Below are 26,148 nucleotides of genomic sequence, written 5' to 3' on the forward strand. Positions count from 1 at the left end.
CCGGAGGGTGACTGCTCAACTCCGGGGTTGACAGATGCATTGGCAGCTCGGAGCCAAATCAACAAGAGTTCTCTCTTTTAAACAACAACAACAACAACAACAAATTCATTCAGAGTTACATGCTCCTCAGTCAACAACACCGCCATCACACACACACACACACACACACACACACACACACACACACACACAGAGAGAGAGAGAGAGAGAGAGAGAGAGAGACAGAACATCTGGGCCGAAATACAGACACCAGCCAGCTTCGGCTGGCGTGCAAAGTAGCAGTTTTCCTTTTCCCTTTCTGGACGGGGTGTCGTTGTCCGGGGGCTTCCCTGGCCGTTTCAGGCCGCGGAGCAGGCCAAGGGCGCAGCCCTACTGGGTGCCCGCTTGGCGGCCTGAGGGGCTTCTCTGCTCTCGGGCTCGGTCTTTGCGGCTGCCACCAGTCCACGCGCGGTCTGTAAGCCTGGTTGGACTGGGCTCCCTGCTCTTTGTGTGTTGGGTGGGGAGGCGAGTGAAGGGCTAGCTTGGGTGCAGACGCCGGCTGTCGACAACTTCGGGGCTCGGGGATACCAGGGCAATGTGGCTGCAAGCCTGATTGGGCGCAACGTTGAGAAGGTCGGGTATTCCATCTCTGGGACGCGCTCACGCACTAGGGGTTTTTCAGACACTCTGGTTGTGAGGATTTGAAGGGGGAAAAGCTTGTGCACTGTGTAGGCTCTTTGTGCGAGCTGCCCAGCTGGACTTCGAGCGGGCTGTGTGCTTGGGGAATGTGCAGAGGCGGCGATTCCTATTTGTCTTCATTGTCTCCCTCTTGTCTTCTCTCTTGCTTTCGCCGGCTTCTGCGGGAGGCAGCCTGTGTGTGGGGAGATGCGCAGAAAGGGGAGCGCCCTACAAGTTCTTGTCATTCGAAAGGCAAGTTTGGAGGCTATCGCGCCTAGTGGAGAGGGAAGGCCAAATTTGCAGACGTCAGTGCCAATGGGGAAGAGAGGTTTACATTGGGCCCATGCCCTCCGACTCTACTATGGCGGGCGGTTAGTTCCAGAGAAGCAGCTCCTCTGTTCCCTTGCGCCCCACCCCGGTCGTTTGTTGTTCAACGCTCCCCCAGCCCCCTCTGCCCCCCAGCCACGGGAGTAACTTTTGGGCTTCAAGAAGCCAAAACGGTGCAGGGACTATACTGAGGCCAGACGTTATAATCAGAATCTCTCCAGTAGCATTTTTCTGATTTCTTGGTGTGAGTGCTCGAAGCTTCCTCCCGTGCGCCTTGTACAATCTGGCAACCCTGAGTACCAGACTCCCTGCCCAGGAACAAGGGGCAGGATGCCAGGATGGAGGGGGCTGTAAGAAGAGGCGACGGTGTGGGTAGAATATCAGCCCCCTATTTGGCTTCTCCAGTATTGTGTGTGGAGGGGTGCTTTGGGGTTTCAAACTTACTCCTCTTCGCCCCTTTGGCCCCGCGAGGTTTTAAGGGCAGAGCTTTCAGTCCGGAGCCTCCGCTCGGGGCCAGGTTTTGCTGTGGTCCGGGTGGGAAGTTTCTGCAGTGGATGGAACTTGTTACGGAGCGGCTTCCTATTCTGAGAACTCCTGGGTTTCATAGCTTTCCTCTCCCTCTCTTTTGGCTCAACTTAAGCCTCCCAGTTCCGTCCTGAAGCACCAGGGCAGTGAGAGAGGACTGGGAAAGCCATCCCATCACTGAGCCCCGCGCGGGCGGCTGTCCGGGTTTCCAATCGCGCTCGGAGATTGAAAAAGACAGAAGGCGCGCCGCGTGTACAGACAGTTAGTTAATGGAAATCCTGTAAATCGCTTTTAAGTGCACCCAGGACAGAGGGGGAGGAAGATGGAGGTGGTGATATCAGATGAAGGATGGAGATCGGCAGGAGCGGGGGTGAATGGGTTACGCATCCTTGCATTTCCGTAAATGGGAGTCGCTCCCCTCCCCATTGTTCTTAATTTAGAAAAATTCATTAAAGAAATCGCAGGGATAGGGAAACCCGAGCTTCCCAGTCCGCCCCAAGTGGCGGAGTACGCGGCTTCCCTTGGCAGGGAACCCGGCTGCGGCTGTCCCCCTCTCCGCTCCCTCCCTTCTCCCCGCCCCCCGGCGGGGCACTGCTACTACGGCGATCGCCACCTCACGCCGAAGGAATGCTCGAAGTATGCACACGTTCCCAAAAGTAGACCTCCTTCACCGCCGGAGGAGCATACATCACCCCGTGGCAGCCGTCCACCTTCTCAGGCGTTTCGTAACCGAGTAAACTGAGAGCTGGGAACAGCCCTCTATTAAGTAGCCCGCGGCGCGGAGTCTCTTCCCACTTGGCGAAGGCGAACCGCCCCAGACGCGTCCGCGCGCCGGCAGCTGCAGGCTCAGGCGGTCTCCAGTCGTCCTGCCGCGCCCGCCTCTCCTCCTGGGATTCTCCTCCTCCTCCTGGACTTCTCCGCAGCTGCCCACGCCTCGGCGGCCGCCAGGTGCTCCTGGAGCGCAGCGCCTATCGCCGGGGCGTGTGGGGGCCACACCGAGCACCAGCTTCTCCGACGCCGGGAAGCCGCTGTCGCCGCCGCTACCTCTCCCTGTCGCCGCCGCCTCAGGTCAGCCTGGTTTCTGTCTCCTTTCCCCTACCCCATCATTCCCAGAGACAACTCGGGAAACGGCGTCTAGCTTGCACCTTGCCGGGAGCGGTGAAGAATCCTGGGCGAGGACAGTTTGGACTTGTAATAGTGTAAATGGGCTAGAGCTTTGCCTTGTATACTGGGATTTGGTGATTCTTTGGGTTTTTGAGGGAGAGGGGAATGTTGCTTTTCTTAAGAGCTGAGCAAGGTTTTGTGCGCACAAAGCATCCCGTTCAGTGTTTCCGTTTCTAGAGGAGTTTCATCTGTAGATGCTGTCGATTTCAATGGAGGGCGCGCCGGGTTCTGGGGCGGCAGGGCCCTGGTTATCTCGCGGCTGTGGCTTTGTCGGGGAGGGCAGGCGTGCGGCGGTGGCGCTGGGAAGGTATTTTGGTGACGCACGGTGCGGAATTCTTTGGAGGGCCCGCTGAATGCTCTGCAGCTCGTCGAGGCTGCACGGGTGTGTGTGGCATCTCGTGACAGATTCCTAGTGGAGTGTTCTGGCTCCTTCCTCCCCTACCTTTCAGAGCATCCGAGATGGTGGGTTAGGCCAGCACTAGGGTACTCATTCTTGGCGGACTTTCCCCAGCTCCGGGAGAAAGTTCCCTCTCCGACTCCCTCCCGGTGCATTGGTGGAGGCCCTGTTCGGGGTCTGTGAGATCTCCGCGGCGGTTTCCCACTCAAATCCTAGACTTGTGGGGATCAGAAAGCGTGGGGCGCCCGACTCGTTCACCGAGCGGAACAGGTACCCCCCAAGCGGGCGTCCTCGGGAGCCCTCCAGTGACCAGTTCAGGGCTCCCTGGGACTCTGGGCCAGGGAGACTCTCGATCCGGACTCTGTAGTCTTCTAATGAATGCTGGGGAAGGATGGGGCAGGAAAGGAAATAAGCGCTAAGCTCTCCTTTGGCTAATGCCAAGGTCGTGGTGGGTGGGAGAGGAGGTAGGCGACGCGCGCGCGGTGTGCGTGTGTGTGTGTGTGTGTGTGTGTGTTTGTGTGTGTGATTTTCTTTTTAACTGGACGCAGGAGTTAAGGAATTGGGTTCTTCCAGCGGGGAATTGGGAGGGGGCGAGTTGGCAGAAGGGGACGAGTCCACTTAGCCCCCACTCCCACCCCAATGGACTTATTTTTATTCATGAGGGTGAAGTGCGGGAATACTCGCTGCCACGTAGGGGCGGCCGCTTTCACATATTTATGTCTGAGAATGCTCAATGAAGTGTTGCTAAGCATTCAAATGAATGTTTTGGCTAAAAAGGAGAGAAAGCGTTTTCTTTTTTAAAACATGTATTGACGGGATGCTTAGCTGGCTGGCGTTCCGATATCCCGGCGCGAGATGATTCATTCTTGCAGCTAAGTCGGGAAAGCGATAGGTGGCGATCGAGACCCAGCAAAAGTGTTTCCACTCAGGTTTTCGTTGAGTTCAGCTGTTAAAAAAAAAAAAAAAATCTGCACACAGCTTTTCGGTGGGTCGATTGTTCGCCTTTAACTTTTTCGCGAGCACGACTGCCAACTGAGCTGGAAATTATTATACCAAAGTTAAGGCCAGATGATTGGAACAATGGGCCAGTCTCACCTCTTGCTTTTCACTGATGTAGAAGAGGGTTAGAAATGTCAAACAGTTGTTAATTAGGAAGAAAGAAATTGCTAGACCCCTTAGATACTTAGGGCAGTGCCAAAATTTTAATCTTGGCTTCATAAAAAGGAGCTCCAGGCAATTTGGCACGCCTGCTCATCAGACATTTAAAATGCAATTTACACACAGGCTGAGGAAAGCTGCCCTCATGCTTTGTGCCAATAATTTGGAAAGTCATCGGTGGAGATTGTCAGTTTCCTTTCTCAAAGAGGCCTCGACCTTTGGCTCATTTTTGCATTCCGACACAGGACAGTCTCCTCTCCCCCTCCATTTTTCCTGAGGCCTAGGCTGTTGGCTTACAATAATTTATGTACCTCAGAGTCAACTCTTTTTATGTTTTGCCACTGGCAGCTTCCCAATTCGGTTCCTTGCTAGTAGCTTTTGTCTTTGGGTTGAACCCTAGACTATTTTAGGAGATTCCATTCTGTAGACATGGGTTAAGTAGTACCTACTGTGTGCTGGGAAACCACAAAGATGAATAAGATTCTTTGTCTTTAAGGAATTCATAATGTAATTATAAAATTAGAAAAAATCGGAACAGAACATATTCTCCTCTGGGGCATATATACTAATAATCTTCCAGCTTAAATAAACAGTTAAGTACAAAGATTATTATTGATAATTTTTATTTAAAAACACGTTGGAAAAACAGAGAAGGGTGTCTTGCTTCTTCCATTTTGCTGTCTTATTTGTTATTATGTATTTGGAGTTGTTTTTCCCTCATCTCAGGTAAAGGATTTATCAGATGTGAAAACAACACAGTTAGCAGGAGGGTCAGGTTTCAGCTGGGCCTTCCATATTTCTGGATAATCCATTTCAGATCTTAAAGAGCTGCATATTGGAAAGCAGAACAAAATAAAGAAAAAAGAGAATTAAAAAGGTTTATTACACTTTTCCAAATTACCCTGAGACCACTAAAGTACAGTTACCTAAAGAGTTCAGCAGCTAGGAAAAAGCAGCCAAATAAAATCCCCAGCTGGAAGAGATATTTAGTTGAGTGAGGGATAAAATGACCTCTGAATTAGCCATTACCCAGGCAGGATGAAGTCATGTGAGGGCTGGTAAGGCCTTCACCCGGGATGCTAAGCAGGACCAGTCTCCAGGAGAACAGGACCCTTTTTAAACTTGAACTTCTTCCTAGGGCCATGATTAAACTTCTGTAGACGAACTTGACTTCCACTGCTTCACAATAGGCTCATTATGTGCTGGAGTAGGCCCTGTGGTTATTAAGGCAGATCTGGTCGGGTTCTGGACTAGGTCCAGGCTCCAGTTCTAACCTGGTTCAAGGCCTGCCCAGACCCAGTTCTGATGCGGTCACTGCTTCCTCCCGCAGATCTCTTCATGCCGCTGTAAGCTCGGAGGCCGAGGATGCGGACTAGGCTTCCCCCAGCGCTTGCCGCCCTAGGCGCGGCCCTGCTCCTGTCTTCCATTGAGGCAGAAGGTAAAAGGCTCCCTTCCCCTTCACCGACTGACAATGCAAAATTTGAGAAAGGAAAAAACACATCTTTCTTGCTTCTATTGCTTGCTCTGTTTTCCCTGCGCTTCGTGCTTTCTCCGGTGGTTTCTCTCCTTCAGAGAAACGCCCCTTTCTCCTGAGGTTTGTCCATTTCCCAGCTCTCAGGTCCAGCTCTTTCGTATTCTGCTTAATGCGTTCCGTACAGTGCTGTGTGGTCTTCCTGAGCTTGTCTCTGCGGTGTGCTGTCCACACTGCCACCTGCACTGCCGCCTAATGAGAGGACCAGCCGCCCGAGAGGGGGCGACGGCTCTAATCAGCGCAACCAACAGGACACCTCCGGGTGGCACCCAGGAGCCCCGAAGAGCGAGCGCACTCGCTCGCTTGGCTGGTAACCAACCACCTGGCTCGGGGCTGCGACCTTGGTGACAGAACACAATAAAAGACTCCAACAGCGCTGGCTCTGCGCCTCTGTGTGCTTTGTGGGGAGCTCAGTCGGCGGGGCGGACGGTGCGGGCAGATGAGCCAGCAGCCAAGCAGCCTGGGGGATGATGGCAGGCAAGCGGAGATCCCGGACCCCGGGTGTTCGCATGACCTAGGGTCGGGGCTGTCCCTGTTTGGTTCGCAGGGCTCCAAGGCGCGTGGCCTGGGCTGGCCCAGCTCAGACAGGTTGAGCCTGGGCCAAGGTTTCCAGCCTGGGAAGCGAGCGCGCGCCGGAGTTGCTGGGCGCCACCTCCAGTGTCCTGCCCTTGCTCACTCCTGCCTCCCTCAGGGAGAGCCGGGTGCGTCGGACCTTCCCGCGGAGGTGGTGGGGCGCTCCGATATGAGTTTCCGAAACCGCGCCGTGTGGCCCCCCTCCTCTAGAAAATGGAGGGCTTTTGTTAGATGTCCCACCCAATTTTATTTGTTGTGTGTACTTGATGTCTTAATTTCTCAGTGTTCATTAAACAAGCCATTTCTATATGTCAACTCCATGGCGGCTTCTGTGGTCCCTCAGTTGTCATTGGAGGCCTAACAAATTAGTTTTCTTATTCTGCAAAGAAAATGGGGTAATGTCATGAAAGATATCTTTTTTTTTTTCAATAAAGAAATACCCCTGATGAAGTTAAGGGAGGAAAAAAACACACTTCTGCAAGTGACAGCTGTGGAAGTTCTGGGTTGAGGTGTGCTTTTTTAAAGACTGTGAGAAAGTACGGTTGTTTGCATGATTATGCCAACGTTTTCAAGGTTTCTATAGTGTTGGATTTTCTACTTCAAGACTACAGGTAAAAAAAAAAATTAGGGGAAGCAGAGTGTTTCCAAAATGTATGGCATGCTTAGAAAAGTGACAGAAACTTGCTGACTTTTCTCAGCTGATGAATGTTTTATGAATGTAGAGGCTTTTCAGAGTGGCCTCTGAGAAGTACTATTACTTCTTTTGCTTTTAATGTTCCTTTCTATGTCGTTGTTAGGAAGGAATTTTATTTGAGGAACTTCTGGAGGCCCTACTACAGATATTTTTAGATAATTCGCTGAAGTGGCCCATTTATTGCTCATTAAGAAAATAGTTATTTGAAAATCAGAAAGAGTTGAGAATTCTTAGAAAAAGAATTAGGCTGGAAATGATGTAAGTGGAAAAAATTGATTCTGATTTAGATATTGGCTGGTTAGCAAAGTGCAGTTAAAAAGAACAGCTTACTATCTACATTTCTGATTATTCCCATATTATATTTTATCTTTTAAATTTGTATTTATTTCCATACGGTACAGCTCTTTTTTTTTGTTTTCTTAAACTGTGTCTTTTCTCGTATCCCATCTCTTTAAGTTAATATTTAATAATTATATTTTAATAGGATTCATTTTTTGGCCTTATTCTCTAGTTTGGCATTGTCAAATAGAAATATGGTATGAGTCACAAATGTAAGCCACATATGTAACCTACATTTTTTTCTGGTAGCCACATTCAAAATGGAAAAAAACCAGGATAAATTAAATTTTATAATGTATTTTATTTAACCTAAATTATTTCATCATGGAGCCGATATGAAAATTATTAGTGAGATACTTGACTTTTTTTGTATTAAGTCTTTGACAATTGGGTGTGTATTTTATACTTACAGTGCAGTTTATTCTTTAAATTATTTTTATTTTTCCTGAAACAGAGTCTCGCTCTGTTGCCCAGGCTGGAGTGTAGTGGCTTGATCTCGTCTCACTGCAGCCTCCGCCTCCTGGGTTCAAGTGATTCCCATGCCTTAACCTCCTGAGTAGCTGGTACTACAGGGGTTTGACATCATGCCTGGCTAATTTTTGCATTTTTAGTAGAGACGGGGTTTCACCATGTTGGCCAGGCTGGTCTCGAACCCCTGGCCTCAATTGAGCCACCTGCCTCGGCCTCCCAAAGTGCTGGGATTACAGGCAGCACAGTTTATTTTGTACTGGCCACATTTTAAGAGCTTGATAGCCACAGATGTCTGGTTGCTCCCGTGTTGGACAGCACAGCTCTGGTGTTGACTACGAAGTGGTGCTAGGAGCCTTTGAAGGGCTAACAAAATTTGGGGCCAAAGCCTTTCTGGGGACACTGGGCTGGAACCAGAATTTCTTTGAAATATTTCTGTTGGGGGCATTTCAAAATTTCAACTTGGGACTCTATTTGGTACCATGCCATTTTGATCTGAGTCCTAAAGTAGCCACAGTTACGTTTCTTTTCCTTTCATGACTCACACTTGCACTCTTATATTCATACTATTTTATCACCATTTTCTATGACCTTACTGTTTTGTATATTAAAAACCCAATACCTTTTTGAAAACATTAATTAAAATGTTTTGGCATTCACTTTTTGCATTTCTTCTTTTTTATAGTGGTAATATTTTTGTCTTGTTTTTCTTCTGCTTATTGGTATTAGGAGCTATATTTTTCATACTATGTTATCTTGTCCTATAGAAATAAGAATGGAAATGATTTTTTTCACTTCAGTATTTATAATTTTTAGCCACTGCAGAGACTTTATCAACCGTATCACTGCATAGACTTTATCAACTGTATCTGAGTGGCCTAGAATGTATGAATTATTTTTGGTTCATGTATCTTACAGTATGTTAATTATCCTGTAGAAAACTTAACACTTTGCATATAAAGGTTAATGGTCAGTATTCCCTGAGAACTGGACATTTTTCTAATTAATCTAGGATTAGAGATGAACACAAGTTTTCCGAAAAACAGAGTGTTAATTTTGGTTAGTCTGATTTATAGTTTATAATATATAATGAACAATTGAATATTATCAATTCATCAGTGAGTTGTGGCTATAGCTTTGTCTTGTGTCTAGATTGAGACTAATTTGTATATATTTTTATAATCCTATGTCTAATTTGTGTTATAACAGAAATTTCAAACTAGAGGCTAATATAGAGATCGTCTATTCTACTTCTCTCATTTTCCAAATGAGAAAGTGAGGCCCAGAGAGGCTGAATCACTTGGTCAACTAATGCACTTACTTAGATATGAAAAACAGACAAGACCCCAGTCTTCTAGTCCTAGGTTAGTGCTGGTTTGGTCACACTGTGCTTTCTTTGTGCTTGACAACTGGTTGATCCAGAAAGTTTAATGAGAGGACACATTTCGTAATGTGTACAAAATAATCTGTAGCTTATTCTAAAATATTATCTTTTGAACTGGTTATTTACGGTACCTTGAAAACTCAAATGAAATGAATTTCTATATCATGGCAAAGATCATTAAATTTATACCAATTTTGCATGGCAGACATACATTAATGCCTTTAGAATATAGTTAACCCATCACATGTTGCACATTTGTCAAGGTGTCTACTATTAAGCTAGTATCCTTTCCAGTGTTGTTATCACAGATATCAAACTAAAGATCTTACCAGTTCATCAAGATGTTTTAGTAGTGTATTCTTCGCTTTGATTTATCTATAGCGCATTATGTATACTTACCAAAACTTATTAGACTCCTCTGCTCCCTCTCATCCATTTTCACACCTGTCTATCCATCCTTCCCTTCATTCATCTCTGCAGTGGCCAGTAATTTCTTGGACATAGCCCCTTTTTGGGTGCCCTATTAAAAATGTTTCAAAAAGTTATATATCAAGACGGACACTTTAGTTTTAAATGCTTGAACAAGTGTATAAAGTTAATATACCAAATTTCATCTATATCTGAATTGGAGATACCTGAATACCACATATTTATATATATATATGCATAATAATATGTAATATGTAATAACAATATTACACATGTAATGCATATGTAATATGTATAATATATACACATATTATACAAGTATGTATATATATAAATCGGCTACATATAAATATTGTTTCTATTTACAAATATAGGTATATATTAAAAATATGTATATATTAAACCAATTTATGCCTAGTGTTCCATTATTGGAATGCTAAGCATATGGAAGTGATTTATATCCTACTGCTCAAGGTAATTGCCAAGGTCTGATTACAAAAATTCAAAAAATTGCAACCTCAGGCATAAATGGGTTAAAAGTAACTACATATAAATATTGTTTTCTAAACTTAATTTTTGATGGAAATGTTTCTTCTACTTTGCATTTAGTCTAGTACAGTAGAAAACTGTATGTTTTGTAGTCAGACCATGGAATCCAAGTGTTGTTGCCTATTGGCTGTGTTAATCTCTCTGAATTTCACCGGTTTATCTATAAAGCAGGGATAATAAGGCCCATCACTGGGTTCTTATAAGGAAAAAGGCGGCAACACAGTAACCAGCTCTCTGCCTGTTACAGAGGACACTCAGCAAGTTTCAGCTATTATTATCGTTCCCAAAATGTCCTAAATCCTGCCAGTTTACGTAACAGAAATCTCATCAGAATGAGTCTTTCGTGGCATAGTGTTTTGATAACAAAAAACATTATTTGTAAATATGACATTAAACTATGAGAATAAAAACATTTAAATTTTAGTCTTTTTGCTATCAGTATTCAGGTTTTATGAATGTATGTAAGATTGTTATTTATTTATAATTTTCATTCTGTTTCTCTTGGTTCGGATTCTCATCCTATGCAACTATGGCTCTTTGCAGTTATAATCAATATGCAGCTAGTGCATAATTAAAAATTTCTGGACCTGGCACAGTGGCACATGCCTATAATCCCAGCACTGTGGGAGGCTGAGGGGGGCGGATCACCTGAGGTCAGGACTTCAAGAGAAGCCTGACCAACATGGAGAAACCCCATCTCTACTAAAAATACAAAATTAGCCAGGCATGGTGGAGCATGCCTGTAATCCCTGCTACTCAGGAGGCTGAGGCAGGAGAATCGCTTGAACCCAGGAGGCTGAGGTTGCGGTGAGCCAAGTTCACACCACTGCACTCCAGCCTGGGCAACAAGAGCGAAACTCCGTCTCAAAAAAAAAAGAAAAGAAAAGAAAAGAAAATTTCCAGCATCAGCATTGTCTTAGGGAACACTCAGACTCTGTGATGATGTGATGGTGTTTATGAATTATTTTTATGTAAAAGAAAATATTTTTAAAATTAATAAAGTACATTTTTTAGCATTGATTTATGTCGACACGGGTCATACACTTACATCTGCTTTATTATTATTTTTTCATGAAACAAACAAACAAATGTACAAATAGAATGGCATGCCTGAAAAGCTGTACATGCAATAAAATCAGCCAGAAGAAAAGTGAAGCGGGCTCTCTGTTGCACCCATGCGGGTTGGCCATTCTTTCCTACTTTGTTCCCCACATACCACAGTTTCTATGAACACCTCAAGATCCTCTGAAATGTTAAAGACTTTTCCCCACAGTCAATTTTTCAGTTTATCTGGAATCCTGGTCATTTGGATATCAACAAGGGGGGCCGCTACTGCCCTTCAGCAGTTTTAACCTAATGTCCGCTGCTTCAGGTCATTTTCCTTCCAAGGTTGGTGGTACTGTTTTTCCATGTACTGATTTTTTTTAAAAGCATGCTCAGGCCAGTGTGTCTGCCTTTGCATTAAATTTGTCCTGAGCCATTGCTATTGGAACAATATTTTATAATGATATTCTTAATACCCGTTGTCCCATTAACATCTGTTGCATGCATGTTATACTAAGTGATGAGTACAGCTAAACCTCAAAATATGATTAAAGACTGAAGAATGTTGAGTAATTATGCATGTAGATTAACAGTCTAATCTCACTGCCTGTGTATGGATAGTAAGAATATAACATTCATTCCAATACTAGTGTATCCGATAAAAATAAAAAGCCATCTCCTATAGTTGGAGGCAGCAGTCCACTAAAGCAAATGTTTGCTTAATTATTTCCATTAAAACATGTTATTAATATTACATAAATCTTTAACCCCAGTTAAATTCTGTGACTCATGTCTCAAAGCTACTAGTGTATTTTAATTGACCTTTGAAAAAACCTAAAAGGAAATTCTAATATCTCCAAACAAAAATTCTGACTCACAAGGAATACTTTCAGACTAAAACATTTTAAGAAGAGTGTGGCTGAAAGTCATCTTAATTTGTTGACCTGTTTCAAGAGTAATACTTTTTAATTCATCAACCATGCACTGACAGTGAGTCAGTACAATGCTGCATGATGAGGCATGAACATTGTAGAGAGAATATCATTATAAAATATTTAGGAAACGTCTTTGTGTAATGACTACTGTACATGGAGGCTTTTGTTCATTGTGGGAAACTAAAAACAAGTCAACATTTCATTGACACATGCATGATGCTGTACAGTTTCGTATGTAAACTATTTCTTTCTGTACTTTTCAGTTATTCCTGTCATTGACTTTTCCAAGTTTTTATGCGCAGTCGTGTCTTCAGATCACTGATCCTTCTTCACTGTTTTCTTTAAGTTCTGTAAATAAATGTCCATAAATATACATTGATGTTGTCTTTTCATAATTAACCATTGTTTTGTAAAGGACCATACTGGCATTTTAATCTAAAATGCCCTTTCTAGTATGGAGTATACCTGCTGCAAAGGAAATCATAGTGTTGGTTTACACCCTGGAACATTCAGCAAGCTGGTGTAAACAGGCAGAATATTAGTTTAATAAACTTTTGAATATCACTATTTATATATTTATAAATTATTAACATCGCTTATTTTTGAATACTTGCCTGTGGATATGAATATACATTTAAATGTATATTTCCTTGTCAGATATAACTGTTTCCCGTGATTCCTCATTTTCATTAAAATATATTTTTCATCTCTGCTACATATTGAGATTTATCAAATAACAATGAATAATTACAAGGCAAATAATGCAGAGAATGAACCAAAACCATCGTTGATTCTCGTCCATATTTTGGGAAAAAACGTATTATATCAATGTTTTGAATTAACTTCTCTGGTTGTAAGCAGGTTGTGATTTGGCATGCTTGCTCAAAATGCACTCAGCATGTATCGAAATTCCTTTAATTGTTATGTGAATTGTTTGCATATGTGGTTATTATATGTGATTTCATTGTACTTGTATGTACTTGTATCCAAATATGTTTCTATTATGCTTGATTTTGCTGGCCATTCTTGAATGACCTAGCAACTCAAGAATCAAAAGTGTTTTGTGCTGTCTTCTGTAATATGTATACTCTCTGATGTTTTGTCAGCTTTTAGTTTTATTCTTATCCAACAACATATCTTTTATATTTGTTGGAAACAAATTTATGCAAAGACAATTTTAGAAAGCTTTGCTCAACACAATTCTTTATTAATTAAATTGACCATTTTGTGACATTGAAAAGTTTAATAATATAAAACTCTCTCTTTTGCAGTTGACCCACCTTCAGACTTGAATTTTAAAATTATAGATGAAAATACTGTTCATATGTCATGGGCAAAACCAGTTGATCCAATTGTGGGTTACAGAATAACGGTGGACCCTACAACGGGTAAGTTTTGAGACTGGGGTTTTAGGACAGAAGCATCAAGATGATATAATTCAATCTCCACCTCTTCTCCCATTTCATCATGAAGAAGCTGAGCTTTAGGAAGCCTGAGGGATTTGATCCATGTCACCAGACATTTGCTGAACTCAGCTTTCAGATTTCCAGCCTAGTATCCACTATTATATTTAATGTTATTGAGTTTAACATGCTTTGCTGTGGTAGGCTGTTGTTATTAAAAATTGACTCTATTTTTACCTGATCAGAATATTGTTAGTAATCTTTGATCTTATAGAATCAAATCCTCATTCCTTGGCATTCTTCTTGAATTACTTAATCTTTTCAACATTTAAAGTATCAGCTGATGAAGGAAGTTGTTACACCTTACCCAGTGTCCTACACATTTCGGTATCCGGGAAACACCATTCTGTGATAATGGTAAGCAACCATGATGACAGATAAGAATTTACCTTGGCTAGGGGAATTCCGTAGACACTAGGCGGAATCCTTGGAAAACAAAACAAAACTTGCTTTGCTTGTTGTCAGGTATAACCTTTAGTGTTAATAATGTTGCCAAAATGTGGAGAACCAAACTCTATTGATTAATTTTTAGTTCTAAAATGGAATGAGAAAATAACCATTTCCACTGACTGTAAACTAGTTCAGCCACTGTGGAAGACAGTGTGGCGATTCCTCAAGGATCTAGAACTAGAAATACCATTTGACCCAGCCATCCCATTACTGGGTATATACCCAAAGGACTATAAATCATGCTGCTATAAAGACACATGCACACGTATGTTTATTGTGGCACTATTCACATAGCAAAGACTTGGAACCAACCCAAATGTCCATCAAAGATAGACTGGATTAAGAAAATGTGGCACATATACACCACGGAATACTATGCAGCCATAAAATAGGATGAGTTCATGTCATTTATAGGGACATGGATGAAGCTGGAAACCATCACTCTTAGCAAACTATTGCAAGGACAAAAAACCAAACACCGCATGTTCTCACTCATAGGTGGGAATTGAACAATGAGAACACTTGGACAAAGGAAGGGAACATCACACACTGGGGCCTGTCATAGGGTGGGGAGGGAGGGGGGAGGGATAGCATTAGGAGATATACCTAATGTAAAGAGTAAATGCGTGCAGCACACCAACATGGCACATGTATACATATGTGAGAAACCTGCACGTTGTGCACATGTACCCTAGAACTTAAAGTATAAATAAAAAAATAGTAAAAAAAAAAAAAAAAAAGAAAGAAAATAACTATTTCCACTAACGTTGGCTAAATGGTAAGAAGACATCTTGACTGGCTGACAGTAGAGATGGAAGAAGTCAACACAACTTATTACTAGAACTGTGTTTATTTATCTTTTAGCCTTTAAAAATACCAAAAATACCAATGATTTTACATATCGACTTACCAGGAAACCAGGAAACATAGCTTTTTTTAAAAAGATGATTTAAAAACTTAAAAACGGGTAAAAAATTTACTTTTTTCTCTTTCAATCTTTTCTCCCCAAATATATTTGCAGTTAACTTATTCATTCCAAAGCAGAAAATCAGTTCTAACAGGGTCCATCCAGTTTCCAGATGTTGGGAATAACTGACACCCAGCACTTCCAAAACTGGCACTGGGGCTACCCAACCTGGCAGAGTCTGAGTGTCTTGATGTCCTCTGGGGGTCTTGGTTGCTTTTGCATGTTCCACCTGCAAACCAAGAGCATTTTTCAGTGGTTTGTTGCACCTGTTATCTTTCCTAATTATTTATATTTTGATGAAAACAATATAATTAAAAATATCATCAGGCACGTAATTCCCAAGAACAACCAGGTTTCCTGATTGAATTGAGAATTAACAGAATCTAGAAGGGAGTACATAACTGCCAAAATATAAGTTAACACCTAGTATACTGGACCTTGAAATATTTGATACCTGCTTAAGTCAATACAGAGGTCAATGTTACCCATTAAGGTATGTAGCCATTTGAGTATGGAATATGCACTGCTTCCACACAGATTTTTTCCCACCTATGGGGTTTGTTTTCCTTGAGTTTATTTTCATCTCTTATTTCCTTCTCTCTGCTCTCCTCCAATGCATAATTTAAAATTAAATTCATTTTCTCTGCTTTATCTCTCATTTATAAAACTGTTATCTACCATTAGTCTCCAAAACCAATGAAAGATTTTTAGTTTGATATTCTGGTATACCTTTAAACTAGAAATGTCTTGAATTCTCAAACAAGTATTAAATATGATTGTAACAAAAGCAATACCAGTCCATTTATTAAATTTCTAAAATTCAAAATTTTAGTTTTGGAAGGCAGTAAAATATGATGTTTGAGTGTCCTGAAAAAATGTATATATTGAATTTTTCAGATTTTGAGTACCTCTGGGAATTACAATATATTGTGTTGTGTTATATGTGAAAAATGTTTTGTTGCATTCATATTTTTCCTTTTTATATTTCCAGATGGACCTACTAAAGAATTTACCCTTGCAGCTAGTACCACTGAAACTTTATTGTCAGAACTTGTACCTGAAACAGAGTATGTGGTGACAATAACTTCATATGATGAAGTAGAAGAAAGTGTACCAGTTATAGGACAACTAACAAGTAAGCACACATATAAATTAAAATATTTGTATACTTTTTATTTTGCAGAAGGTTTTTCCAACTTCAGATTTAATCTCTTATGATACAAAGTTAATTTATACCAGTACTATTTTTTTCTGTTATCCTAGTTATTAGTGGACATGAATAATTCATTCCTGATTTATAATTCTGGTCTCTGGAAACAGCAGGAATGTTATGAATGAAGACCATTAAAAATGTTAAACTTTGCTGGACAACAATGTGAATATCTTTTTGAAATATCTCAAAAATATCACTAAAATAACTTACTTGCAAGGGAATGATTATTTGGCAGTATTCTATGACCAGCTGGGCAGGGCCATACAGTTAAGAGACAATAACAAAAACTAATGTAATATATTTATTCTGTTTTAAAGAGAATATCTGCTTGGGTTCATTTCCTTTTGTAATAATAAAGTTTTCACTTAGTTCAAACAGGTAGTTCGACAAAGCCAGTGGAGAAGAAACCTGGAAAAACCGAGATACAAAGTGAGTGTTCTTCTTGCTATTTTTGCTTAGATTCATGGAAGTCATAAATGTAGGATAGAACAGATGTTCCAATTATACACATAGATTGATCTTATTCCTATGTTAATTTCTGTAAGCTTTATCTAGAAGGAGCACAGACAATATAAGAATAATGTATAACTAAGCCATTATAACCTAAGTTCTGACTGTCTAGCCAGTTTTTCATTCTATTTACTAGATATTCTTTTCAAGGGGAGTGTTTTGAAATTGTGTGTGTCCAACCTTTCCAGCAGGATTTTGGCAATAGGTGGAAACAAAGCACATCTCAGGACTCAACTCATTTCTCAAAGACAAACTGATAGCAGTAGGTGGTACTTAGGAATATATGAGACAAACAAGGCTGGAACATAAGAGAGATGCCCTCAGCTAGTGTTCAAAGCAATACAATTGCCGTGAAAATACTTTTCTGAGTCTATGTGTGTGTTATGCTCCTCTCCAGGTTATTGACATGGCTTTAGTTGATGGTAGTTGTAACCTTTTTGAGAGTCTCTGTAACACACCTCTTATAAATTGGTGCATTTGTAATCAGATGAAAGCAATTTTATTTAGTCTAGATCTTGCAGTTATAAGCCTCCTTTTGTCTTATATTGCTTTGTCTGACTTATGAGGATAGATCCTTAAGGGGTTTCTTGGACTTCTAATTTTGTCACCTTGTAAAACTTGGATTTATGACCCAGAATGATAATAAAAAGATTATAAACACAAAGGTCTCTTTATCTGGAAATATTCCCTCCAGATCGTTGTTTATGATTATTTCAGATGCTAATATTTTCAACAATTATTATTCATTTTAAATTGAAGTATTATGCCAAGTATCGACTTTTTAATAGGCTTAAATTGACCTATTAAATAGCGTGCAAACATGTTCTCACTCATAGGTGGGAATTGAACAATGAGAACTCGTGGACACAGGAAGGGGAACATCACACTCCGGGAACTGTTGTGGGGTTGGGGGATGGGGGAGGGACAGCATTAGGAGATATACCTAATGCTAAATAACGAGTTAATGGGTGCAGGAAATCAACATGGCACATGGATACATATGTAACAAACCTGCATATTGTGCACATGTACCCTAAAACCTAAAGTATAATAAAAAAAAATAAATAGCGTGCAAAACTTATTTAAGTGTACAACTTGTATTTGGCTTGCAAAATTTTCCAGCACCCTCTCCTTCTCTTCCTAGCCAAATACTTCTTTTATTACCTATCAGCTGACTGCAAGGACAAAATCATCTTCAGAAAATTCACTTGGTATTGCATTACAAATACAGATTTTCATAAAACCAACCTGACCTCCACCATAGAGAGAAGGAAAGATAACGTATTCAGTTATAAAAGCTGATCATTGTATTCTGATAATTTCAGGATATCACATGGATTTTTAACTTTTGAATAAAAATAATTGTTTGCCCTCTTTGTTCACTAGAAGTAGGTTTTAATTGTCAAATTTAAATATATTGATAATTAGGACTAGATATTTTGGCTATTTTGCATAATTTTATGCTTGTTTTTACTCTGTTAGGCTCCCTTAGCCCTCTATACTAACCCTAATGCAAACTTTAGACAATTATATTGAAAAGTGCAAGAGAATGTTAACAAATTAGGTCTGCAACTCAACTGCACTTCCTTGAATGGTACAGCAATTATTTTGTATTTATTTATTGATAAATACCAAGGAATAAAAACCCTTTGCTTGTATTTCTTTTGTATGACTCCTAAACGTTTTATAAAATTTGTACTTGTAAAGAAGAGTGAGGGTATAGTTTATAAAAATAGATAGGTTGATAGCACGAATACTTGGACTTTATGCCCCTGGAGAGCAGGTTATAGATCTATTTATCTCTTTTTGTATAATGTCTTATAAAGCAATTTAAAGACATCTAGTTCCATGAATTCATCTTGATAAAGGCATTGAAAATGCTTCTATGTGTTGTTAGTAAAATTGTATATTTGTTTGTGCATGTGGGTGAAGAACAATAGGTGAATATGTTCTAATGAACAGAATGATTTAAGCAGCCAACATTTTTGCAATGTTAGCATGTATTGATCAGCTGATTTAATAAAGCATCATTTAAAATATATCAAATGTATTTCAGAATGCTCTGTCAGTGCCTGGACTGATTTGGTTTTCCTTGTGGATGGCTCTTGGAGTGTGGGAAGAAATAATTTCAAGTACATTTTAGACTTTATTGCTGCTCTTGTGTCTGCTTTTGACATTGGGGAAGAGAAGACAAGAGTTGGAGTTGTTCAGTACAGCTCTGATACCAGGACTGAATTTAACTTAAATCAGTACTATCAAAGGGATGAGCTTCTTGCTGCAATAAAAAAAATTCCATATAAAGGTGGCAACACAATGACAGGTATGTTCTACCAATTTTTTAAAGTTAAAAATAAATGAAATGTCTGTTTCAGAAAGAAATGATGCATTGCCTATTACATATTAAATATTTTTGACATTGTTCACATAATTTTTGACTTCGGAAAAATTGTGTAGTACACAGTAAATGAACATGTTTCTTTTCCCTTTAGGGGATGCCATTGATTATTTAGTTAAAAATACTTTCACGGAATCTGCTGGGGCAAGAGTTGGCTTTCCTAAAGTGGCAATTATTATTACGGATGGAAAATCCCAGGATGAAGTGGAAATTCCAGCAAGAGAGCTTCGTAATGTTGGAGTTGAAGTTTTCTCCTTGGGTAGGTTAAGTTCAGCTAATTATTTCCATTTTACAACTCCTACAGTATACTTAATGTTTAGGAAGATGAAAGATTGATTCCTCAAGGAAGGAAGCTATTAGAAGTGTTTACTGCATTTTTATAGTGTAATATTAAAAGACTTAAAAAGTAAAAATTCTGCTTATCTATTTCCCTCATATAACTCCCTTAGCATATGTATTTAGGAAGGTTGTATTCACAGTCTTTGCCAGCTCTCTACTTTTCAAAGAATGCTGGGCCAATGATTCTAATAAAGATCCTCCTTGTATTATCATTAAGTGTTTTTTATGTGTTTCCTATATTATGTAATACTTGAAGAATTCAGAGGGCTCCAGCTTATTCAGGACTCTGGAAGAAAAAAGTATTATCTTTACAGATGGCAAAGACATATGATGGTATGGTTGGGATGAAAGCCCACTCTGTTTAACCAACCATTTGTTTTCCTCTTTGGCTGGCCACTATATGTCAAATTACAAAATGTTTTTGTCATCTGCACAGTTGCACATTCGTTATGAAGCAAAGCAATTCTGGCTTATGAGTTAATGACGATTTGAATATGTCTTCAGTTGTGAAAGACGGAGAAAACGAAGAACTTCTCCAAGTCAATTGGCACATTTCCCATTTCAATATGTCCTTATCCTTTTGTTTTGAAGGCATTAAAGCTGCAGATGCAAAAGAACTCAAACAAATTGCGTCCACACCTTCACTGAACCATGTTTTCAATGTGGCCAACTTTGATGCGATTGTGGATATTCAGAATGAGATCATCTCCCAGGTGTGCTCAGGTGTTGATGAACAACTTGGTGAATTGGTTAGTGGAGAAGAAGGTGAGTAGACTGGGTAGCATTCCCCATGTGTTAGTCTTTTCCATTGTTTGAGTATTTAGAGTTATCTTAGAAGTAGTCATATTTATTTAAATATTTCTTCCAGTGATTCTCCAATTGTATACTCCATTGCATTGTTTTTTAGCAACTCAACTTGTTGATACCATTTGTATTGTTTTTCCTTCCAGTATCATTGCACAGTTCTTAAAATATTTTTTGGGGGGGACAAGTTATGATTTACTCTTTTCTTTAAGACTCTTCTGTGTACATTGAATGTCTGTCTAATTATGCTATTCTGCTACTTGCTTTAATTATCTTGCACTCTGATTTAAACATTGATGGGGTGGAAAGACATTTGCAACTTAAAATAATAGCAATGTTTCTGTTAGCCGGCTAAGGACAAGGGTTTTCTATCATTATACTCTGCGTAATGTTTTGAAAGCTTTTAAGAACATTTCAAAGATCAGTCAACGTTATCCTCCCGTTAGAAAATTCTCCCATTTCCATTATTACTTCTGAATACATGGGAGAAAGAAAAGACATTTCAAAAGCATCCTTTTGAACATTAAAAATAACAACCCAAAGCCTTCATATTTTTCCATCATTGTTCTCCTCTCAGCCTGAGAATCGATAAGTGATTAAACATAAATTCTAAATAGTGACATCTTCAATCATACAAACTCTTTAATCTTCAATCTCTCAACATTTTGTCAAAATGTTCATTGGCCCTAATTCTGCCTCAGAACCTCTCATTACTTCATGGGCTCTCAATCTATCCTTTGTTTTACTGTCTACTGTCTAACCTTTTTGCTTTGTATTATTATAAAATCCATCTCACTCACCTCCATTTTTCTCTGATTACTTCTCTTTACTCAATCTTTTAAACAGTTTAATTCTTCCTGGGGTGCAGTTGCATGTATGCAAGGGTAGGCCAAACTTTTTTTCTGCCACTGTTGCAACTTTCCCTGTGTAGGGGGGCTGGGGCTGCATCACAGGTGTTCACATTTCTCTTTAGTGTCTTCTCTCTTCTGCTGGACTAACCTAAGGCTTCTCTCTTCTGCTGGACTAGCCTGTACTGCCTCTGTATCCCTCAGGTTTGGCCAAATTTCCATGTGGCACCTCTGTGGCTTCCCTCCTACTACTTTCTACTTAAACATCATTTTAAATATGTGTGTATATATATATATATATATATATTTATTTTTAAAATTATTTTCATTTTTTAAACTTTTAAGTTCAGGGGTACATGTACAGGTTTGTTACACAGATAAACTTGTTTCATGGGGGCTTGTTGTACAGATCATTTCATCACCCAGGTAGTAAGCCTAGTACCCATTAGTTATTTTTCCTGATCCTCTCCCTCCTCCTACCTTCAACCCTCCAATAGGCCCCAGTGTGTGTGTTGTTTCCCTCTATGTATCCATGTGTTCTCATCATTTAGCCCCCACTTATAAGCAAGAACATGTGGTATTTGGTTTTCTGTTCCTGTGTTAGTTTGCTAAGGATAATGGCCTCTAGCTCTATCCATGTCCCTGCAAAGGACATGATCTTGTTCTTTTTCATGGCTGTATAGTATTCCATGGTATATATGTACCACATTTTCCTTATCCAGTCTATCATTGACAGGGTTTTAGGTTAATTCCAAGTGTTTGATATTGTGAATAGTGCTGCAGTGAATATATGTGTGCATTTATCTTTATAATAGGATGATTTATATTCCTTGGGTATATACCCAGTAATGGGATTGCTGGGTCAAATGGCGTTTCTGTTCTTAGTTCTTTGAGGAATTGCTGCACTGTCTTCCACAATGGTTGAACTAATTTACACTCCCACCAACAGTATATAAGCATTCCTTTTTCTCCACTACCTCACCAGCACTTGTTATTTTTTGACTTTTTAATAATAGCTATTCTGACTGGTGTGAGATGGTGTCTCATTGTGGTTTTGATTTGCGTTTCTCTAATAATCAGTAATGTTGAACTTTTTTTTTGTATGATTGTTGACCACATGGATGTCTTCTTTTGAAAAGTGTCTGTTTATGTCCTTTGCCCACTTTTTAATGGGGTTGTATGTGTTTTCTTGTAAATTCGTTTATGTTCCTTATAGATGCTGGATATTAGACCTTTGTTGGATGCACAGTTTGCAAAAATTTTCTCCCATTTTGTATGTTATCTGTTTACTCTGTTGGTAGTTTCTTTTGAGTTTCTTTTGCCATGCAGAAACTCTTTAGTTTAATTAGATCCCATTTGTCAATTTTTGTTTTTGTTGCAATTGCTTTTGGCATCTTTGTCATGAAATCTTTGCCAGGGCCTGTGTCCTGAATGGTATTGCCTAGGTTGTTTTACAGGATTTTTACAGTTTTGGGTCTTACATTTAAGTCTTTAATCCATCTTGAGTTAATTTTTGTCTATGGTCTAAGGAAGGGGTCCAGATTCAATCTTCTGCATGTGGCTAGCCAGTTTTCTGAGCACCATTTATTGAATAGGGGGTCCTTTCCCCATTGCTTGTTTTTGTCAGGTTTGTTGAAGATCAGATGGTTGTAGGTGTTCAGTCTCACTTCTGGATTCTCTATTCTGTACCATTGGTCTAGGTGTCTGTTTTTGTACTAGTACTACGCTGTTTTGGTTCTCACAGCCCTGTAGTATAGTTTGAAGTCAGATAGCGTGCACCTCCAGCATTGTTCTTTCTGCTTAGGATTGCCTTGGATATTCGGATTCTTTTTTGTTCCATATGAAATTTAAAATAGTTGTTTCTAGTTCTGTGAAGAATCTCAATGGTAGTTTAATAGGAATAGTGGCCAATCTACAGATTGCTTTTGGCAGTGTGGCCATTTTAATGATATTGATTCTTTCTATCTATGAGCATGAAATGTTTTTCTATTGTCAGCTCTGATTTCTTTGAGCAGTGGTTTGTAGTTCTCCTTGTAGAGACCTTTCACCTAACTAGTTAGCTGTATTCCTAGGTATTTTATTCTGTTATTCACAACTTGCATTGTGAATGGGAGTTCGTTCCTGATTTGGCCCTCAGCTTGACTGTTGTTGTGTATAGGAATGCTAGCAATTTTTGCACATTGATTTTATATCCTGAGACTTTGTAAAGTTGTTTATCAGCTTAAGAAGCTTTTGGGCTGAGACTATGCAGTTTTCTAGAGGGATTATGCCATCTGCAAACCGGGATAGTTTGACTTCCTTTCTTCACATTTGGATGCTTTTTATTTCTTTTTCTTGCTTGATTGCTCTGGCCAGAACTTCCAATACTATGTTGAATAGGAGTGGTGAGAGAGGGCAACCTCAACTTGTGCTGGTTTTCAAGTGAAATGCTTCCAGCTTTTGCCTATTCAGTATAAACATTACTTTTATGTCCTGTATCTGATTGCTTTTTTGAGGAGGTGATGTGTAAATTTGGGCCTGTTTTTACACACACTTCTTGCAGGTTGATTTGTAAAAAATTATAACTATATCTTCTGGGAAGTCGATTCCATTGACAAATCCAGAATTTTAATATTGTCTGAAATATCTTAAAATACCTTATGTTAACCGTCAAATACATGACTATGTTCTATGTTGAGTAAGGATCACCAGTTTTTAGAGGATTGATATGCATGTGTCAATATGCATGTTATAAGCCATTGTTTCCCCTCTGTTTGGTGGCACTGTGAACATAGTTGAACTTTTTTTCTTACCCTGAAACTAGTGAAAATAAAATTGTTTAAAATTATAAGAGCCTGTCATTTAAGAACTACTAAATGCTTTTTCTCTCTTGGCATATTATAAAGTATCTTTTAAAGATTACACTTTTATGATGTTATTAAGAGAGAAAAATTCCCTAAAGAATTGAATGAAGCATTGATTTAACAAATATTTATCAAGTGCCTACTTTGGTACTTGAGAATGAAGACAATGAGTGAATACCAAAACCAGAACGGGAATCTTGGTTTCAGAGAAGAATTAGGCATGAGATGTCCCAACATTAATTTCTTCCAAATACTTTCTTATTCCATTAACTTCTCAGCAATTTGACTAAAAGCCAAGTGTTGAACCACTTTTGGTTTGATAGGGACATGTGAAACTGGGGACTGAGGAGGGTATTGGGCAACTCTTTTCAATGTATTCAGGATTAATTTGAATAAAGAGATTTGAAGGTCCAAACCTAAAGACCAAATTAGTAAGGTTACATCTCACTGTTATTAATCACTGTCTGCTTGTAACTTTTTAGTTGTTGAGCCTCCTTCAAATTTGATTGCCATGGAAGTCTCTTCAAAATATATTAAGCTAAATTGGAATCCATCTCCTAGTCCAGTGACCGGCTACAAAGTCATCCTCACACCAATGACCGCAGGAAGCCGACAACACGCTCTGAGTGTGGGGCCTCAGACAACCACGCTCAGTGTTCGCGACCTCTCAGCAGACACAGAATACCAGATCAGTGTTTCTGCCATGAAGGGAATGACATCCAGTGAACCCATTTCAATAATGGAGAAGACTCAGCCAATGAAAGTTCAAGTGGGTAAGTTAATGTGTGCATCATTGTGTTTGGAATATGTGAAGATCTGTTTGGCAGAATGCCTTACTTGTTTGGACTCAGTTTTGAAAGAAATATTTGCAATAGTTTTTTTTTAAGAAGCACACTTACTAAGAAAGCTCTATATGTGTATTTTAATGATTAATATGTATTGAATTTTAATGTACTTTTTTTCTCTTTACAGAATGCTCACGTGGTGTGGATATAAAAGCCGATATTGTGTTTTTGGTAGATGGCTCCTATAGCATTGGGATTGCAAACTTTGTTAAAGTTAGAGCCTTTTTGGAAGTTCTTGTAAAAAGTTTTGAAATTTCACCAAATAGGGTCCAGATTAGTCTTGTCCAGTACAGCCGGGATCCTCATACTGAGTTCACTTTGAAAAAATTCACCAAAGTTGAAGATATAATTGAAGCAATAAACACCTTCCCTTACAGAGGAGGATCTACGAATACTGGCAAAGCAATGACTTATGTCAGAGAGAAAATATTTGTGCCTAACAAGGGATCAAGAAGCAATGTGCCAAAGGTCATGATTCTTATCACGGATGGGAAATCATCAGATGCTTTCAGAGATCCTGCGATAAAACTAAGGAATTCAGATGTTGAAATCTTCGCAGTTGGTGTGAAGGATGCCGTTCGCTCAGAATTGGAAGCTATTGCCTCTCCTCCTGCAGAGACCCATGTGTTCACAGTGGAAGATTTTGATGCTTTTCAGAGGATATCTTTTGAACTCACACAGTCTATCTGCCTTAGAATTGAGCAAGAATTGGCAGCTATAAAGAAGAAAGGTTAGTAGACTTTGAGAGTAAAAGTTATTTCTTCATGAACAAAGCATTTTTGGTTCTAAAACTGGATAATATTCTTCTTCAATTCTTTTTATAGACAAGAAAAAGTAACTTTCCTATGTTATTGAAAACTATTGAACTTAGTTTACTTAGCTCTGAGATATGACTTTCTCCTGGATATGGATCATATTTTAGTTGGTGAAAAAGCTGTTTACTCATAAGAGTCATGAGATGTTTCTGTTCCTAGATCCTCAAGCAGGTTTAGGAACAAGTTTTATCATATGTATGTGTCATTTACAATCCACATCCCATGTATGGAGTGTTCACTATGTGCTGGATACTGAGCTGGGTCCTTCAACTCAAAGGTGATGAGAATATCGTCCTGCACCTTTGGATTCTTTTTATGCATTTCCTTTCCTGAATCATTTTGGGCATCATTTGTCACATCTGGAATTTTCCTCATTTGCCTGATCTACTTTTCAATGTTTAGTTAAAAGTCCCATCCCTTGAGTTTGTGTCCTTTTCAGGGACATGGATGAAGCTGGAAACCATCATTCTCAGCAAACTAAT

The 26,148-nt window shown here is 39.8% G+C and overlaps 1 protein-coding gene across 1 annotated transcript in view; it reads left to right on the forward strand.

Annotated features, from left to right (window-relative positions):
- The first annotated feature begins 2,300 nt into the window (after positions 1–2,300).
- COL12A1 (collagen type XII alpha 1 chain) overlaps positions 2,301–26,148 on the forward strand; it is a 121,816-nt gene continuing 97,968 nt past the window's right edge. The window contains exons 1-10 of the mRNA XM_030809319.1: positions 2,301–2,577; positions 5,559–5,666; positions 13,446–13,562; positions 16,046–16,189; positions 16,637–16,696; positions 18,834–19,097; positions 19,267–19,431; positions 20,103–20,276; positions 24,489–24,779; positions 24,979–25,581. Of these exons, the coding sequence (XP_030665179.1) occupies positions 5,594–5,666; positions 13,446–13,562; positions 16,046–16,189; positions 16,637–16,696; positions 18,834–19,097; positions 19,267–19,431; positions 20,103–20,276; positions 24,489–24,779; positions 24,979–25,581 (1,891 nt within the window). The 5' untranslated portion in view covers positions 2,301–2,577; positions 5,559–5,593. The remainder of the gene's footprint in view (positions 2,578–5,558; positions 5,667–13,445; positions 13,563–16,045; positions 16,190–16,636; positions 16,697–18,833; positions 19,098–19,266; positions 19,432–20,102; positions 20,277–24,488; positions 24,780–24,978; positions 25,582–26,148) is intronic.

Source organism: Nomascus leucogenys, chromosome 3 (genome assembly GCF_006542625.1).
Source record: "Nomascus leucogenys isolate Asia chromosome 3, Asia_NLE_v1, whole genome shotgun sequence".
NCBI classification, from domain to species: Eukaryota; Metazoa; Chordata; class Mammalia; order Primates; family Hylobatidae; genus Nomascus; species Nomascus leucogenys.